General features: G+C 41.5%; 1 protein-coding gene across 2 annotated transcripts in view; it reads right to left on the bottom strand.

Annotated features, from left to right (window-relative positions):
• Nucleotides 1-17,118, bottom strand: part of ST6GAL1 (ST6 beta-galactoside alpha-2,6-sialyltransferase 1) — a 31,684-nt gene that overhangs the window by 13,252 nt on the left and 1,314 nt on the right. For both annotated transcript variants that reach the window (XM_081087015.1, XM_081087016.1), the window contains exon 2: nucleotides 8,482-8,579. In XM_081087015.1, coding sequence (XP_080943141.1) covers nucleotides 8,482-8,579 — 98 coding nt within the window. The remainder of the gene's footprint in view (nucleotides 1-8,481; nucleotides 8,580-17,118) is intronic.

Below are 17,118 nucleotides of genomic sequence, written 5' to 3'. Positions count from 1 at the left end.
ATTGTTCCCATGCTGGGAACTCCCTGGTGCAGGGCTGACTGGCAGACATTTCTGTTCACTCTGCCCTGGAGATTCCCTGAGACACTGCCCCACCCAAGCTGTGCACAGTGGCTTTTGCATATGAATGGCATGTTCTTTCTCAGCCTACAACATGTCAAACAAGCTGCAGCTGGGTCAGGGAGCCCCAAAGCTATCAATAAAGGGCCCAAGGCTGGCACCAGCACCAGTTTGCCTTGCTTCACAGCTGGGCCCCATCTGGGCACTTCCAAACCCAATATAAAGAGGAGGAATCTGCAGATATCTCTGTAGCTCCTACTGGGTGGCCCCAGGCAGTGGCTGACTTTCCACCTCCTGGGAGATTCAAGAGCCAGTGTACCCAGTGGTCAGTGTGAAATCATACCAGATTACAACTCCTCAGATCCATAAGTGACACACTCAAGGGGCAGACTCAGTGAGCACCAAAGCCCCACTGAAGCAAGTCCTGCCCCATAAGGGTGTCTCCTGCACAGCAGCTCTCCCACTGAAGTCACAGCTGGTCTCTATAGCCAATTGGCCTGGAGGTCAATTCCTCCCAGTGATACCAACAGCAATCAAGGCTCAACTACAACAAGACTGTGCACACAGCCCACAAAGGGGTGCACCAAGAGGGTCCACCTCAGGTGATTGGGGAGGCTGAGCCACTGGGCCCTATAGGACACCTAATACACAAGGCCACTCTATCAACTCAAGCTACCCAATACACAGAAACAAAAAAACAAAAAAAAGGAAACAAACACAGGGAAGCAGCCAGAATGTGAAGACAAAGAAACATGTCACAAATGGAAGAAATGGAAGAAAGCAAACTACTAGATATAGAGTTCAAAGCCACAGTTATAAGGTTACTCAAGAATCTTCTACGAACCTCCGAGGAACTTAGTGAAACCTTCAAGGATCTTAGTGAGAATGCCAAAAAAATGGAAAAGGACCAGTCAGAAATTAAACATACACTGACTGAAATAAAGAATAATATACAGAGATCCAACAGCAGACGAGAGGATCCCAAGAATCAAGTCAAAGATCTGAAATACGAAGAAGCAAAAAACACCCAATCGGAAAAGCAAAAGGCAAAAAGAATCCAAAAATATCAAGATAGTGTAAGGAGCCTCTGGGACAACTTCAAGCGTACCAACATCCGAATTATGGGGGTGCCAGAAGAAGAGAGAGAGCAAGATACTGAAAACCTATTTGAAGAAATAATGACAGAAAACTTCCCCTACCTGGTGAAAGAAATAGACGTACAAGTCCAGGAAGCACAGAGAACCCCAAATAAAAGGAATTCAAAGAGGACAACACTAAGACACATCATAATTAAAATGCCAAGAGCAAAAGACAAAGAGAGAATCTTAAAAGCAGCAAGAGAAAAACAGTTACCTATAAGGAAGTACCCATATGACTGTCAGCTGATTTCTCAACAGAAACTATGCAGGCCAGAAGGGAGTGGCAAGAAATATTCAAAGTGATGAATAGCAAGAACCTGCAACCAATAATACTCTACCCAGCAAAGCTATCATGTAGAATTGAAGGTCAGATAAAGAGCTTCACAGACAAGAAAAAGCTAAAGGAGTTCATAACCACCAAACCAGTATTATATGAAATGCTGAAGGGTATTCTTTAAGAGGAAGAAGAAGAAAAAGATAAAAAATTATGAACAACAAAGTGACAACAAATACAGATCTATCAACAAGTGAATCTAAAAATCAAATGAATAAAAAAAAATCTGATGAACAGAATAAACTGGTGAATGGAATAGAATCGGGGGCATGGAAATGGAACAGAATGACAATTCTCAGAGGAAAAGGGGTATGGGGGGTGTGCAGGAAGAGATTAGACAAAGATCTTATATGCATGTATGCAGTACCTATGGACACAGACAATAGGGTGGCAAGGCCTGAAGTGGTAACTGGGTGGTGGGGAGCTATGGGGGGGAAAAAGAGGGACATCTGTAATAATCTCAACAATAAAGATTTAAATACGTCAAAAAAAATGATAAGTGATGAGAAAACAAAGTGTGTGTTCTGGCTGCCAGATTTGCAAATTTGCCAGAGTTGCAAAGTGAGTCAGTGCTATAGGAAGATTTAAAAAAAGGTGGTCAGGCTTTGAGCCTTAAAGGAATGCCTGGCGTGGTAAACTGGACCTGGACAAGAGGTGCTCTAACAGGGAGAAGGGCACCACAAATTGAAAGCCCCCACAAACTTCAAATCAGAGGGGCCTGTAATTCTACCCTGCATCACAGGAAGTCATCAAAAGCAGCTATAAAGTACTAGAGGAAGTAAATGTTGGAAAGTACTTAATGGCCAACCAAAAGAAATTGATAGAATAAACTATGAAACTTATCCACAAAGAAGTACTATTCAGCTATATTTAAGAATGAGAAAGATTTCTATGAACTGATAGGATTTCCAGAATATATTGGGAAAAAGCAGAATGTAAAGAATAGAATCCACTATATTTTGTGTAAGAAACAAGAGGAATATATATATATACCTCAAATTGTCTTTACAAATAGAAACACAAAAGAATAAATCAGAAAACAATAAAGTTTTTTTCTACCTACAAAGTGGTGGTGGTACAGGGTGGAAGGAATTTGGGAGGGGGTGACCCCTCTCTGAATATACCTTTTAGAATAGTTTTGAATTTTGGAAGCATGTTATATTCTGCATATATTAAGACAAATGAAAAGAAAAATCTAAAACTGAAACAAAATGAATACAATTGAATTTCAAATGAATTCAATAATTTTGTGAAGAGAAACAGAAGGACTTACCCAGGTAACTTAGGTGCATATAATTTGACCTCAGTCTTGGGCAAGATGTGAGACCTCCAAACAAATCCTTAACTCTCTTTAGCAGGTATGTTTTATGTAGAGATGTGTGAAGCAATTTGCAAAACATTTTAGATGTATTATAGATATGAGCAAATAAATAAATGTGCTGAGGTTGTTAGAAGCACGATTCTCACTGTGAAAGGAGGGGCTCTCAGACAGTGACAGTATTTAATAAGTAGCAACATAAAGTGAAACTACAGAGGAAATCCCATTTACCATTGCACCAAAAAAATTAAAATACCTAGGAATAAACTTAACTAAGGAGGTAAAAGACTTATATGCCAAAAACTACAGGACACTGAAAAAAGAGATAGAGGAAGACATAAACAGATGGAAGAATATACCATGTTCATGGATTGGTAGAATCAACATCATCAAAAATACTACCCAAAGCAATTTATAGATTCAGTGCAATCCCCATTAAATTACCAACGGCATATTTCACAAATCTAGAACGAACGTTCCAAAAATTCATCTGGAATAAAAAAAGACCCCGAATAGCTGCAGCAATCCTGAGAAAGAACAAAGTAGGTGGGATCTCAATACCAGATATCAAACTGTATTACAAAGCCACTGTTCTTAAAACAGCTTGGTACTGGCACAAGAACAGACATATAGATCAATGGAATAGAATAGAGACCCCAGAAATCGACCCAAACCACTATGCCCAATTAATATTCGACAAAGGAGGCAAGAGCATACAATGGAGTCAAGACAGTCTCTTCAATAAATGGTGTTGGGAAAATTGGACAGATACATGCAAAAAGATGAAACTAGACCACCAACTCACACCATACACAAAAATAAACTCAAAATGGATAAAAGACTTAAACGTAAGACGGGAAACCATAAAAATACTAGAGGAATCCACAGGCAGCGAAATCGCAAACATATGCCGAAGGAATTTCTTCTCTGATAATGCTCCTAGGGCAATGGAAACTAAAGAGAAAATAAACAAATGGGACTACATCAAAATAAAAAGCTTTTGCACAGCAAAGGAAACCATCAACAAAACAACAAGAAGACCCACTACATGGGAGAACATATTTGCCAATGATACCACCGATAAGGGTTTAATTTCCAACATTTACAGGGATCTCATGAAACTTAACAAAAGGAAGATAAACAATCCAATAAAAAAATGGGCAACGGACCTAGATAGACACTTTTCGAAAGAGGACATACAGAAGGCCGAAAGACATATGAAAACCTGCTCAAAGTCACTAATTATAAGAGAGATGCAAATCAAAACGACAATGCATTATCATCTCACACCTGTCAGAATGGCTATCATCAACAAATCAACAAACAACAAGTGTTGGAGAGGATGTGGAGAAAAAGGAACCCTTCTGCACTGCTGGTGGGAATGCAGACTGATGCAGCCACTGTGGAGAACAGTATGGAGCTACCTCAAAAAACTAAAAATGGAACTCCCATTTGACCCAGTGATCCCACTACTAGGAATATATCCCAAGAAACCAGAAACACCAATCAGAAAGGATATATGCACCCCTATGTTCATAGCAGCACAATTCACCATAGCTAAGATTTGGAAACAGCCTAAGTGCCCATCAGCAGATGAATGGATTAGAAAACTGTGGTACATATACACAATGGAATACTATGCTGTGGTTAAAAAAAAAAAAAAAAGAAAAAGAAAGGAACTCTTGCCTTTTGCAACAGCATGGATGGAACTGGAGAGCATTATGCTAAGTGAAATAAGCCAGTCAGAGAAAGATAAATACCAGATGATCTCACTCATTTGTGGATTATAGAGAACAACATAGACTGATGAAAAGGGACAGACCCAAAGACTGAGAAACAGCAATCAGGCTATCAATCCCCAGAAGGAAAGTAGGGGAGGGCGGGGGTAAGGGGAAGAGATCAACCGATGGACTTGTATACATGTATATAAGCCAAACCAATGGACATGGACAACAGGGGGATGGGAGCATGAGTGTGTGGGGCGGCGGGGGGGGGGGGGGAGGTTGGGGTTAATGGGGGGGATGAGGATACATTTGTAATACCTTAACTAATAATAAAAAAGAAAAAGAAAAAAAAAAGAAGTAGCAACAGCTATTATCTCAAGAAGAGCCCCATTAAGTGATCTGTGAATGTCTGTTTAAAGTCCAGTCAGCACACACTATGGCCACACACAGGACCTAGGTTTTCTCTCTCCAACCTAAGGAAGCCACTGGGCCTTCTTGTCCCATGGAGCTGCTGTGCACAACAAGGGCTAAACTGAGTCTCAGGAAACATTCTTACACTTAAAGTCAGAATCTAATTTATTTAAAGATGCATGTTGAGCTATATATGGTTTTCCTGTTGACTCTCCTAATGATGCCTGGCACATGCACACCTGAATAGATCTGCTGAAACTTCACAGCATGAGCCCCTTCTCTATAAAAAGCTATCTTCTCAATAAGAAAACCACCTTTTGTTTTCCGTTGCCCAGACTCAGCCCAGGTGCACAAAAAGCTGCCCTGTGCCATGAGGGAGGTGGGAGCTGCTGTCAGGAGGAACTCCCCAGCGTAGGGAGAGAATGAGCTGCTCCCAGGCAGCATTTATGAAAGCAACAGCTATTCCCCCAGTGACTTCTGGGTGCCAGCTGCCCTCTGTGTGGGACTCAGTCATAGAAACAGACACAAAATAGCAGGGGGTAGCCAACCAGGACAAAAGGTAGAGAAGGCAGACAATGAGGAAGGACAATGAAAGAAAGATGTCAGTCACAGATCAGTATCACAGGAAGCACTATCATGGAGCTGCCTGGGACAAAAGTGTTCAAGGAATAGCCAGAGGTGTAGGCCTCCTATGGAAGGAGAGGAAGGAGGGTGGGTGTGCCTGAAGAGGACTGGGAAAGGCTTTCTTGAGTGTGGTCACCTCCTCTCAGCCCTGGCAGAGGGGACACAGCGATCTGGAGGTATAGGGAAAGAATGCCGTGCTCAGTGAAAGATGATGCATTGTCTACAGAACACCCTTCTCTTCATCAAGAGTCCGACTCTCTGGAAGCTGTTCTACAACTCTGTAAACTGCAGTTAACAAGAGACGTGCTCACTCAACCTTGCCCAGTAGTTTCGACTGACTGCCCCCCTCCTCCTTCCCATCTCACAGAAAAAAGTTTCATTCCTTTGTCCTATTTTTACTTTTCCTCTGAATTGGTTAGAACATCTGCCTGGTTTTCTCATATGAATAAAATAGACTGCTTAACCTATGTTCATTTTTATATCTATACTAGTGGCCTGGTGCACGAAATTCATGCACAAAGTGGGGGTTCCCTCAGCCCAGCCTGCACCCTCTCCAATGGAGTACCCCTTGGGGGACATCCCTCTCAGAATCTGGGACCACTGACTCCCAACCGCTGTCAGTGGTCCCAGACTGTGGGACCTGCCTGATCCCCCCTAACTGCCCTCCCTGCTGGCCTGAACTCAACCTAACTGCTCTCACCTGCTGGCCTGATCACTCCTAATTGCCTCTGTCTGCCAGCCTGATCTCACCCACAACTGCTCCCCCTCTTGTCCTGGTCTCACCCCCAACTGCCTCTGACTGCCTGATCACACCCAACAGCCCTCCCCTGCCAGCCTGATCGCCCCTAACTGCCGCTACATGCCTGATCACCCCTAATTGCCCTCCCCTGATGGCCTGATCTCACCCCCAACTGCCCTCCCCTGCCAGCCTGATCTTGCCCCCAACTGCCCTCCCCTGCCAGCCTGATCTTGCCCCCAACTGCCCTCCCCTGCTAGCCTTGTTGCCCCCAACTGCCTTCCCCTGCTGACCTGATCTCGCCCCAATGGCCCTATCCTGCTGGCCTGGTCTTGTCCCCAACTGCCCTCCCCTCCTGCCTGATTGCCCCTAACTGCCTCTGCCTCTATACTTTTATTAGTATAGATGAGAGTCATGATCTTACTTTTTTCTTAAAAATTATTCTTTTAGCAGAAGTCTTATCTCCCTTCTTCTGGGTACCTCCCAAATGGTCCTAAGCCTGGAGATCATTTCTGCCAGGAGACAAGAGGCCCATTTGCCTGGGAGGTGAGAAGGCACAGTGATTTCCCAACAGACACAAGCGAGCTTCACACCATTTTCGGAGCACTTGCTGCTGCACACCAGCCTCTGAGTGAAATGCTCCACGTTTATTAACTTCATTTGCTCCTACAAAGACCCTGCATGGTAACATCTCTTTTTCTCCTTTTCAAATAGGGGAACTGAGGCTCAGAAAGAAAAGGCAATTTGCTGCAGTCTCTCATCTAGAAAGTGCTAAAGGAGGAATTTGATCAAAGTCTCTCTCTTACTTCCCAGGAAGCCTTACCTTGGCTTTAAATAAAGTTTCAGAATCTTTTTAGGATGGAGATTTAGTTCCTCACTGAACACCATGGAGAGATGCACAAGACGCAGGCTGCATCCCCAATCCAAGAGAATTTTCAGAGCTCCTCCACGCTCCCTCTCTTTATTGCTGCTGCCTACTAATCACACTACCCCTAATCAAACAGAGCTTGATTTCTCTCTGAATGCATGCTCTCTATCTTCAGTGTAGCCAGCATGGCTGGGAAATTCTACTCCATTCTACCGGTTTACTCCTTCTTCCACTCTCCCCAAAGACAATTTCAAAACCTTCTAGGCTTAAGCCTCCTCTACTGAAACCTCTGTCCCCCTCAGTCTCCCTCCTACATGGCCTTGCATCTTAGTTTGCAGAGAAAACAGAAGCCCTTTCATGCTTCCATTACAAGCTGCCCGCCCATTCTTCTTCTTTCTGACTCCCTCCTGCCGGGGTTAACCCAGGGCTGGGCTTTGGATCAACCCCCTCTATCCCTTCACTTTCTTCTCTCCTCTTTTTAGTATAATCAGTTTCTCACTCTACTGAGTAGTTTCTCCTTATTGAGTTAATTTTTTTATTGTGGTAAAATATACATAAAATGTAGTCACACTGTTGTTCAACCAGCACCACCAGCCATCTCCAGAACATTTTCATCTTTCCATATTGAAACTTTGTGCCCATTAAACAATAATTCCTCCCTCCCCCAAAGCCCTGGAAACCACCATCCTACTTTCTGTCTCTATGAATAGACTACTCTAGGTACTTCTTATAAGTGGAATCATACAATATTTGTCCTTTTGTGACTATCTTCCCATTGACTGTTAAGCATATTCAATTCTCTCCAATCTAAAAAATTAAAATAAAATCTGGTTCTGGGTCTGTCAACTCTCCACAGTGATTGCCCTATTTCTCTGCCTCTCAGAGACAAATGGCCTTCCCTACGCTGTTGCCTCTCCTTAAAAAGTTCTTGAACCATCCTTCTTGTCTTCTTCTCTTCCTCCTCACTTTTCCTGACTTCCTTGACTAGGGAAAATTTATCTCTTATGGACTCTGCTAGCATCTTGACCCTCTCCTTTATGGTTCTCAATTACAACTTTAAATTTCTTTGTATGACTATTTGATTGTATCAGTTAGTACATGAAAACAAGTCCAAATCTGTTTTGCTCACCATTTTATCCTCCATACCCATCTCACACATAAATATTAGAGTAGCTAACATTTGCTGACATATGTGCCAGATACTTCTTGCTTGGCATGGGTTGTCTCACTTATTCTTCAAAACAACCCTACCTGCATGAAGAAATTTTACCTGAGAGTTCATCAGGCGAATGGTGGTTTTCATGCCCACATCCTGTTGAAAGTTGGCTGTAGGTGCCCCATTAAACCTCAGGACTGCATCATGATCATCTATAAACCAAGGAAACAAGAAGTGATGAGTACCAGCAATATGCAGAAAGAGAAAAGTTGTGGGGGAGTGAGAATAATACTTCCCAATCTTTATCCCATTGTGGTACACAGGAAGAAGTTATCATTTTCGTATGGTGCAACTGGGTAAAGTTCATAGATAGAGATGACTACCTGTCTGCCTGGTCACTACAAGAGCTAGAGAAGTCCACATCATGGCATTCCTGAAAACGATTCAATAATACCAGTATGTTTAGGCACAGTGGAAAAGTGAACAGGTCCAGTGGAATCACTATTCTAGTTACCACAGGAGCAAAACCAAATACTCTTTTGGCATTGCCACTTCTATCACTGTCAGACAAATGAAGACACATCATAAGCTCAGTCTAACCTACAAGTGCAAAGCACCCCATAGCACTCTTAAAAGCTTGCAGTGCCCAGCAAATGGGAAGGATTCACTGTGGCATTCAAGACTACATCTAAGTGTTCCATTTAGGAATCTGAAAAGTCACAAACAACCCAGGAAAAGTCACAAACAACCTGGTGGTGGCAGAGAAGGGACAGAAGAGCTAAATTAAACCCCATTTTTTCTTTTTTTCTTAAAAAAAAAGCTCTTTTTAAGAAACAATGTCCTAAATCTAGCCAAGATCAAACAGACCATCTTAAAAAAATCTACTCATTCCCTGGCTCTCATCTATGCAGCTGTTAAAGCAGAGTTTGCAAGACTTGGAGAAGTTGACTGGCATTGACCAATTCCATGGGAGAGAGAACTAATGACTTTTAAGATTCATCCCAACCCTAAGCCTCTGTGATCCTATGAGAGTTCATCCCAACTGTACTTGGCCAAGCAAGTTTGGGTTCACCACTAAAACCTGCACAGATTTGGAGGTCAACCCAATCCTCCATGGTTCTATTTCTCTGCATGTGGGTTTATTTTGGGTGTTTATCTACAAAGGTGACATCAGGAGGGAGTAGATGTGGGCATGTAACTCAAAACAAGATGATCTGAAAGGAGACTACCCACAGAATTAAGGGATGAAAGCTTCCTCCTTTATTTCAATTCTAACATTCTTGCAAAAACCTCAGGAATCTAGACCTCTCTTTCACAACAACCCTATTATCCATCCTTGGACAAAATCTTACCAAAAGCACTTGAAAGTTGCATGACAGGTGCATAGTCCAAACTTTCTTTATCAGCTTACAGAGCAGGCACACTGAACTACAAACAGAGCAGGAGGTGCATCTTTACAAAACTGTCAGCAGTTTTGTCAGAATCAATCCCTGGTTTCACAGGTGACTAGTAGTAATCACATCAGAAATGCAGATCCAACAGAAACTTCACTTAGTGAACTTTCCTGTTTCACAGGTGATAAATGAATAAGTTGAGGGTCCCATTGGGAAAGAATTACTCAAATTATTCAATCAAGTGTTGAATAAAAGGACTATTCACAAAGTTGTAGGTAGAGTTTAAGGAAATCGGCAAGAAATGGAGCAATACCCGAGGTTTGGAAACAGCAGGAAACCATTACTAACCCTACAGCTAATGTGGCAAGAGAAGCAGCAGGCCACCTGTTGGAAACTGTGGGCTTTAAAATACAACTACTGTTAATGTCCTGCCAGCAAGAAAGGAATCAATACCCCAACCTTCTTTCCTTCTTCCTGCTGATTTCTAGACTCTGAAGGGGAAAGAGGAAGAGCAGGACTCAGAGACAGCGAGGGCTGTTTGAAAAGGGCTGAGGCTACCAGTCAAGGGGAAGAAGCAGCCTGTGGTTACTCTACCTCAAGAGACTGTAGGAGAAAGATAGCCTGGCCTCACCCCCCTTCTTCTCAGTTTCATACCAGCACCTCTATTGTCCAGCCCCCAATAAAAGTCAGAGTGTGAGGAAGCCAGTTGACACAGTGCCAAATTTTAATTTTCCAGGCCACAGGGTCAGACACAAAGAGTAGAGTGGATTTAGAAGGGCAAAAGGAGCACAGGAGGCTGAGAATAGGTCCTTGGTGCCCACCATAACAAAGGGAATTTTGTGTTCCTTCAATAAATACATAGTCCTAGGTGCTGAAGACAGTGGTTGTGAGCAAGAAAGATAAAGTCCTTGCCTGCAGAGATCTTGTGATCTACTGCAAGGAGAAAAACAGCAAAGAAGCACAACAACCAGTACTCAAGATAATTACCGATTGTAATTAATACTATGACACAAATAAACTGAGCTGTGTAACAGAGACCCTTTGAAATCTTCTTCAGATAGGGTGATGTTTCAGGGAATGCCTCTAGCTGAGACCCAAAGTCTGGCTGGGCCTGAGAAGAGCCCGGGGAAGTACATTTTGACCAGATGACACAGCAGTGTGAAGACCCAAAGAGAGCAAGGATTTGGCTGGTGACCATTCTATGCAGAGAACATAACTGACTATAAGATTTAACAGAATCAGCTCATTAATAAATTCACAAATACATGAACATTTACTGCCTTCAGATATAGTAACTCCAAATAGATGGAAACTGTGGTAAAAAGAAATTTTATCACAATTTGGACCAAACATCTTTTATATTTTCAAATTAGCTTAATGAATTATATAACTACTAGAGGCCCAGCCCATGATATTGCATGGCCCTGCCAGGCTCAGCTGCAACCATGTTTGCAGCAGCAATCACAGCCACGATCACAGCTGCGCCCACCCGCCTGCCACGCTCACAGCCGTGCTTGCAGCTGTACTCACAGCTGTGCCCGTCTCGCCACGCCTGCCCGCCCACCACTCTGCCGCACTTGCACCCTGCCCACCCGCCCACCACCTCACCGCGTCCACCCTCCCGCCGCCCCCCTGCCCGCCGGCTGCCAGGCTTGTTGTGATTGGAGCCTGTGGGTCACGGAGGAGGGCCCAAGATGTGCTCCATGCACCTCATGGTGACCAGTCATTTGGTCGTTTTGGTCGTGACACCTCTTGGCCTTTTATTATTATGACTAGAGGCCCAGTGCACGGATTCATGCACTGGTGGAGTCCCTTGGCCTGGCCTGCACCCTCTAGCAATCCAGGACCCCTCGGGGGATGTTGGAGGCCTGGTGAACAGATTCAGCCTGATCCCCTCAGGCCAGGCCAAGGGACCCCACCAGTGTATGAATCCATGCACTGGGCCGGTTTTGGCCTGATCCCTTCAGGCCACACCGAGAGACGCCACCAGTTTGGAATCAGTGCACCAGGTCCCTAGTATGCATAAAAGATCTTTGGTTAATCTCTTCCTGCTCTCCCCCTCCCCCTTCCCTCTGAGATTCATCAGTCTGTTCCATGTTTCCGTGCCTGTGCGTTGAGCATCTGCCCTGATGGTCAGTGCACGTCATAGCTACCGGTCAAATGGTCAAACGGTCGCTTAGGCTTTTATGCATGGAGATAGATTTGTGGAAGACCACATTCAGACTCTGGTTATGGAAATTAGATATGTAGCTCACAGTGGCCAACTATGGCCCATCGGCCAAATATGACCAGACCTCTGTTTCTGTAAAGTTTTACTGGAACCCAGTCAAGCTCATTCATTTACTACTGCCTATGGCTGCTTTTGCATTACAACAGCAGAGGTGAGTAGTTGTGAAAAATACTGTATGTTTTCAAAACTAAAAATAGTTCATCTCTGGTCATGTATGGAAAACATTTTCTGAGCCCTGACATAAACAATCATGTTCTCTGAGCTCCTCAGTCTAAGGGCTCACTCTGCCAAAATTCCATACCCCTCTGCCTTCCATTGCATGGTCCACTCGTGGTTTTCCTCCAGTTCTTCTCACTGGCCTTTCACGATGGGGGGGGGGGGGGTTGGGGGGCGGGATATGGAATGGGAGGTGATGGCCTGGTCCTATTCTTGCCCTGTCCTTTATATGTAAACTATTTTCTATGTTTTCTCATCAGTCCTCTTTCCTGGACCACAACTATCACCTCGATACAAATGACCCCTAAATCTGAATCTTCTCAAAAGCATATATCCAATTGCATAGATGTCTGTCTACCTAGGGCAGTGATGGTGAACCTATGACAAGCGTGTCAGAGGTGACATGCAAACTCATTTTTTTGGTTGATTTTTCTTTGTTAAATGGCATTTAAATATATAAAATAAATATCAAAAATATAACTCTTTGTTTTACTATGGTTGCAAATATCAAAAAATTTCTATATGTGACATGGCACCAGAGTTAAGTTAGGGTTTTTCAAAATGCTGACACGCCGAGCTCAAAAGGTTCGCCATCACTGACCTAGGGAAATCCACTTGAGACTCAGCACATCCAATACAGAACCTGTCCTCACCAGAAACATGCTGCCCTATCATATGTTATAGCCAGCTCCCAGGCTGCAAATTCTAGCTCCTGTCTCTCAATCAAGGTCATTTCTAGTTAGATACCAAGTTCTATGTCTTCTACCTCATAATGCCTCTCAAATCACACCTGCTCTTTCCACTGCCATATGACTGCTCAAACAGGCCTGGCCCATCTCATCTCACCTGGATGTGGCAACAGTCTCTGATAAGGGAGAGATGATATAGCAGTGCCCATAGAGAAGGGGACTCAGAGAAGTGAGAAATCTCTCTAAATGCACATTATCCCATCTGTCACTTGCTCAAAAACCTTCCACATCTCTCCATGACTTTAGAAATGAACACTGTTCCCCCCCACCACAAAAAAGAAAGAAAGAAAGAAATGAAACCCAAAGTCCTTATTGTGACATTCAACATTCTCTAAGAGCTGAGCCCTGGCCATCATCCTGGCCTCATTCCTCAGTCCTTTATAGCCCATGAGAACCCACATCCCAGCCAAACAGGATTATCTGTGATGCCATAATACACTCTGTACTTTTTCCCCTGCAGCCTCTGCTTCTCTTGCTTTTGCCTCAACTCGAATGCTCTTTTTTCCTCTAGGAGAGCAAGTAAGCAAGAACATCAAGGGATTTTTTTCTTAACCTGACAAGGGATACATCATACCAATGTTTTTTATAAAACTACAGTCACATGAGGCACAAGAGCAAAAGGACTAAGTATGAGGACCTTTGAGTCAATGACTGGGTTTCAAGTTCCGGTCTGCTGTTAACCAGTTGTATTACCTCTTTAGGCCTCAACTCTTTAGCTCATCAGTAAAATGGGAACAATAATCATACGTACCTCCCAGGATGACTGGGAAGATGAAAAGAGTAAGCAAGGCATGTTAGACACACAGCAGGTGCACAATAAGCATCACTCCTATTGGTTATAACATTAAAAAAAATATGCTATTGTTTGAAATTAAAATTCAAACAAATCTATGATACTTTACATGTACTAGTATACCTATAAAAAATAATTGAAAATGACTGAGCCCCCCACTGGCTGGTTTGTGGGACTGCTGGGGACACAGTACATTATTACAATCCCTCTGGTAAATAATTTTACAATGGACCAAAAAAATAAAAAAATAAAAAGAGCCATAAAACTTATCTTACTTTGATCTTCTAGTCTCATTCCTGAAGTTATTTCCCCTTGGAGGGCAGGAGTAGTTACATGTTATCTACTCCAAAACCGTGTCAGCAGTACTATTTGTAAGAGCAAGTCATTTGAAACCATCTGATATGTTCATTAGTTAGGAACAAACTAGGCAAATCCCAAGAATAGCGGAAAGGCTTTGGGCCTGGCATGCTGCCTGTTACTCACAGGCCTTCAACAAAAGGCCTTTCCTTTCCCTTTTCTCTTTATAGTCTATGTTCCTATTTAGTATTGTTGATAAATCCATGAATGAATAAAAGAATAAATGAATGAACTTCTTAAAATATATGTTAAACTAAATTCCCAGAGGATATATCTTTAAAAGGCAGAACATTTAAAGACTACCATGCAATTTTTTTATGTCTCAGGATCAAAGTGCTCCCATGTAATACATATTTAAAATTATAACTAAAGACTATAGAAACAAATTATTTTAATTAATATTAAATCACTCCAAACTTTTATGAGTGCATAAAAATAAATAACACAGTTTCACTTCCTAAAAGTTATCAGACTCTGCCTTAAACTTCAACACAATCCCAGCCAGGCTGACATTGATGACTTGCCATGAAGAAGAGGATCAGCTAACACCTGGAATGTTCTAAATATTACCATGTAGAGCAAAAATGGGGACAAAAGCAAGTAATTGAGTTCCATTGTGGATGAACAAAAACCAATCACATGTAGTTTCTAGAGAATGCAGTCCAAAAGAAACCAAAAAAGCAAAAGTCGGGGTGGGGCTGGTTATCTTGGCAGCTGTTATTAGTAAGTGCTGCCTATTTGGGGAGGTACAAAATGTGATCTCATCACTTCTTTCTGCTCTAGAGAATCCAATTTGGGTCTAGTTTTCTTCCTTTTGAGAGCTTGTGCTTGGTTCCAGACCATTTTTCCTGGCAGTAATATGCAAGAAATAAAAAAGGAGACATGTGACCTCACCTGCTCCAGTACCTTCCAGAGGCTGAAAGAGAGCAACACTTCCTGTGCTTTGTTTTCTTTAGCCTGGTTCATTTCACAATAATGAAAAACACATTCCCTCAAAATAAGGGAACTACGAAGTTTTGAATAAACCTGAGGCTCTGTGTTGTACACATTTACAAGGATGGATAGACTTTCTATCTTTATTAACCATGAAGGATTCCAAGAAAAGCAAATTTATATATTCCAACCAGTTACTCTTCATCTTTTTTGGGATTGCACACCCTCTGAGAAGCAACTGAAAGCTATGGTCTTTTTTCCTAGAAAATGCAAATTGACTTACACACACCCTATACATACCTTATCCACAGATATTTTTGCAAGCATTTTAGGGATTCATAAATCCCCTGAAGGTAGTCCACAGTACTGAAATTAAAAATTCCTATCATTATTTGCAGACGACATAGAACTATATAAAGAGAACCCTAAAGATTCTACTAAAAAACTATTGAAACTGATCAATGAATTCAGTAAAGTAGCAAGGTACAATATAAGTATTCAGAAATCGGTTGCATTTTTATACACCAAAAATGAATTATCATAAAGAGATATTGGGAAAACAATCCCATTCACAATTGCATCAAAAAAACAACCTAGGAATAAATTTAACTAAGGAGATAAAAAACTTGTACTTGAAAAATAAGACATTGAAGAAAAAAAACTGAAGAAGATACAAATAAATGGAAGCATATACCATGAATAAGAAGAATTAACATTGTTAAAATATCCATACCATCCAAAGCAATCCATAGATTCAATGGAATCCCTATCAAAATACCAATGGTATTTTTCACAGAACTAGAACAAATAATTATAAAATTTATATGCAACCACAAAAAGCCCTGAATAGCTACAACAATCTTGAGAAAGAAGAACAAGTATCACACTACCTGATATCAAACTATATTTTCAAGACTATAGCAATCAATATGTCATGATACTGGAATAAAAACAGACACATAGATCAACAGAACAGAATAGAGTGCTCAGAAATGAACCCATGCCTATATGGTCAATTAATCTATGACAAAGGAGGCAAAAATATACAATGGGGTAAAGACAGTCTATTCAATAAATGGTGTTGGGAAAACTGGATAAATACATGCAAAAAAATAAAACGAGGCCACCTTCTTATATCATATACAAGAATAAAGTCAAAATGAATTAAAGACCTAAATGTAAGACTTGAAACCTTAAAACTCCTAGGCGAAAACATAAACAGTAAACTCTTTGACTTTGCTCTTAAAATATTTTTTATATATCTCCTCAGGCAAGGGAAACAAAAGAAAACATAAGCAAATGGATCTACATCAAACTAAAAAATTTTTGCACAGTAAAGGAAACCATAAAAAAATCAGACACCTATCGATTGGGGGAAGATATTTGTAAATGATATATCCAATGAGGGTTTAATATCCAAAATATATAAGGAACTTATATAACTTAACACCAAAAACAAATAAACAAACAAGCAAAAAAAAACCCAATCCAATTAGAAAATGGGCAGAGGACCTAAATAGACATTTCTCCAAAGAGAACATACAGATGATCAATAGATACATGAAAAGATGCTCAACATCAATAATCATCAGAGAAATACAAATTAAAACCATGAGATATCATCTCACACCTGTCAGAATGTCAATCAATAAACCAACAAAGAGTAAGTGTTGGCAAAAATGTGGAGAAAAGGGAACCCTTATGCACTCTTGGTGAGACTGCAAATTGGTGCAGCCACTATGAAAAACAGTATGGAGGGTCCTTATAAAATTAAAAACAACTCAGCAATTCTACTTCCGGCTATTTATACGAAGAACACCAAAATACTAATTTGAAAAGACATATGCACTGCTACATTCATTGCAGTAGCCAAGATATGAAAGCAGAAAATGGATAAAGAAGATGTGGTACATATATACAATGGAATATTACTTGGTCATTAAAAAAATGAAATCTTAGCATTTGTAACAATATGGATCAACCTAGAAGGTGTTATGCTAAGTGAAATAAGTCAGAGAGAGAAAGACAAATACTATATGATTTTAGTTATATGTGAAGTCTAAGGAACAAAATAAACAA

Source organism: Myotis nattereri (assembly GCF_964212035.1).
Source record: "Myotis nattereri genome assembly, chromosome: 3".
Lineage (NCBI taxonomy): Eukaryota > Metazoa > Chordata > Mammalia > Chiroptera > Vespertilionidae > Myotis > Myotis nattereri.
Note: the sequence above shows the minus strand (reverse complement) of the source record. Positions and strands in the feature narration are given on the sequence as shown.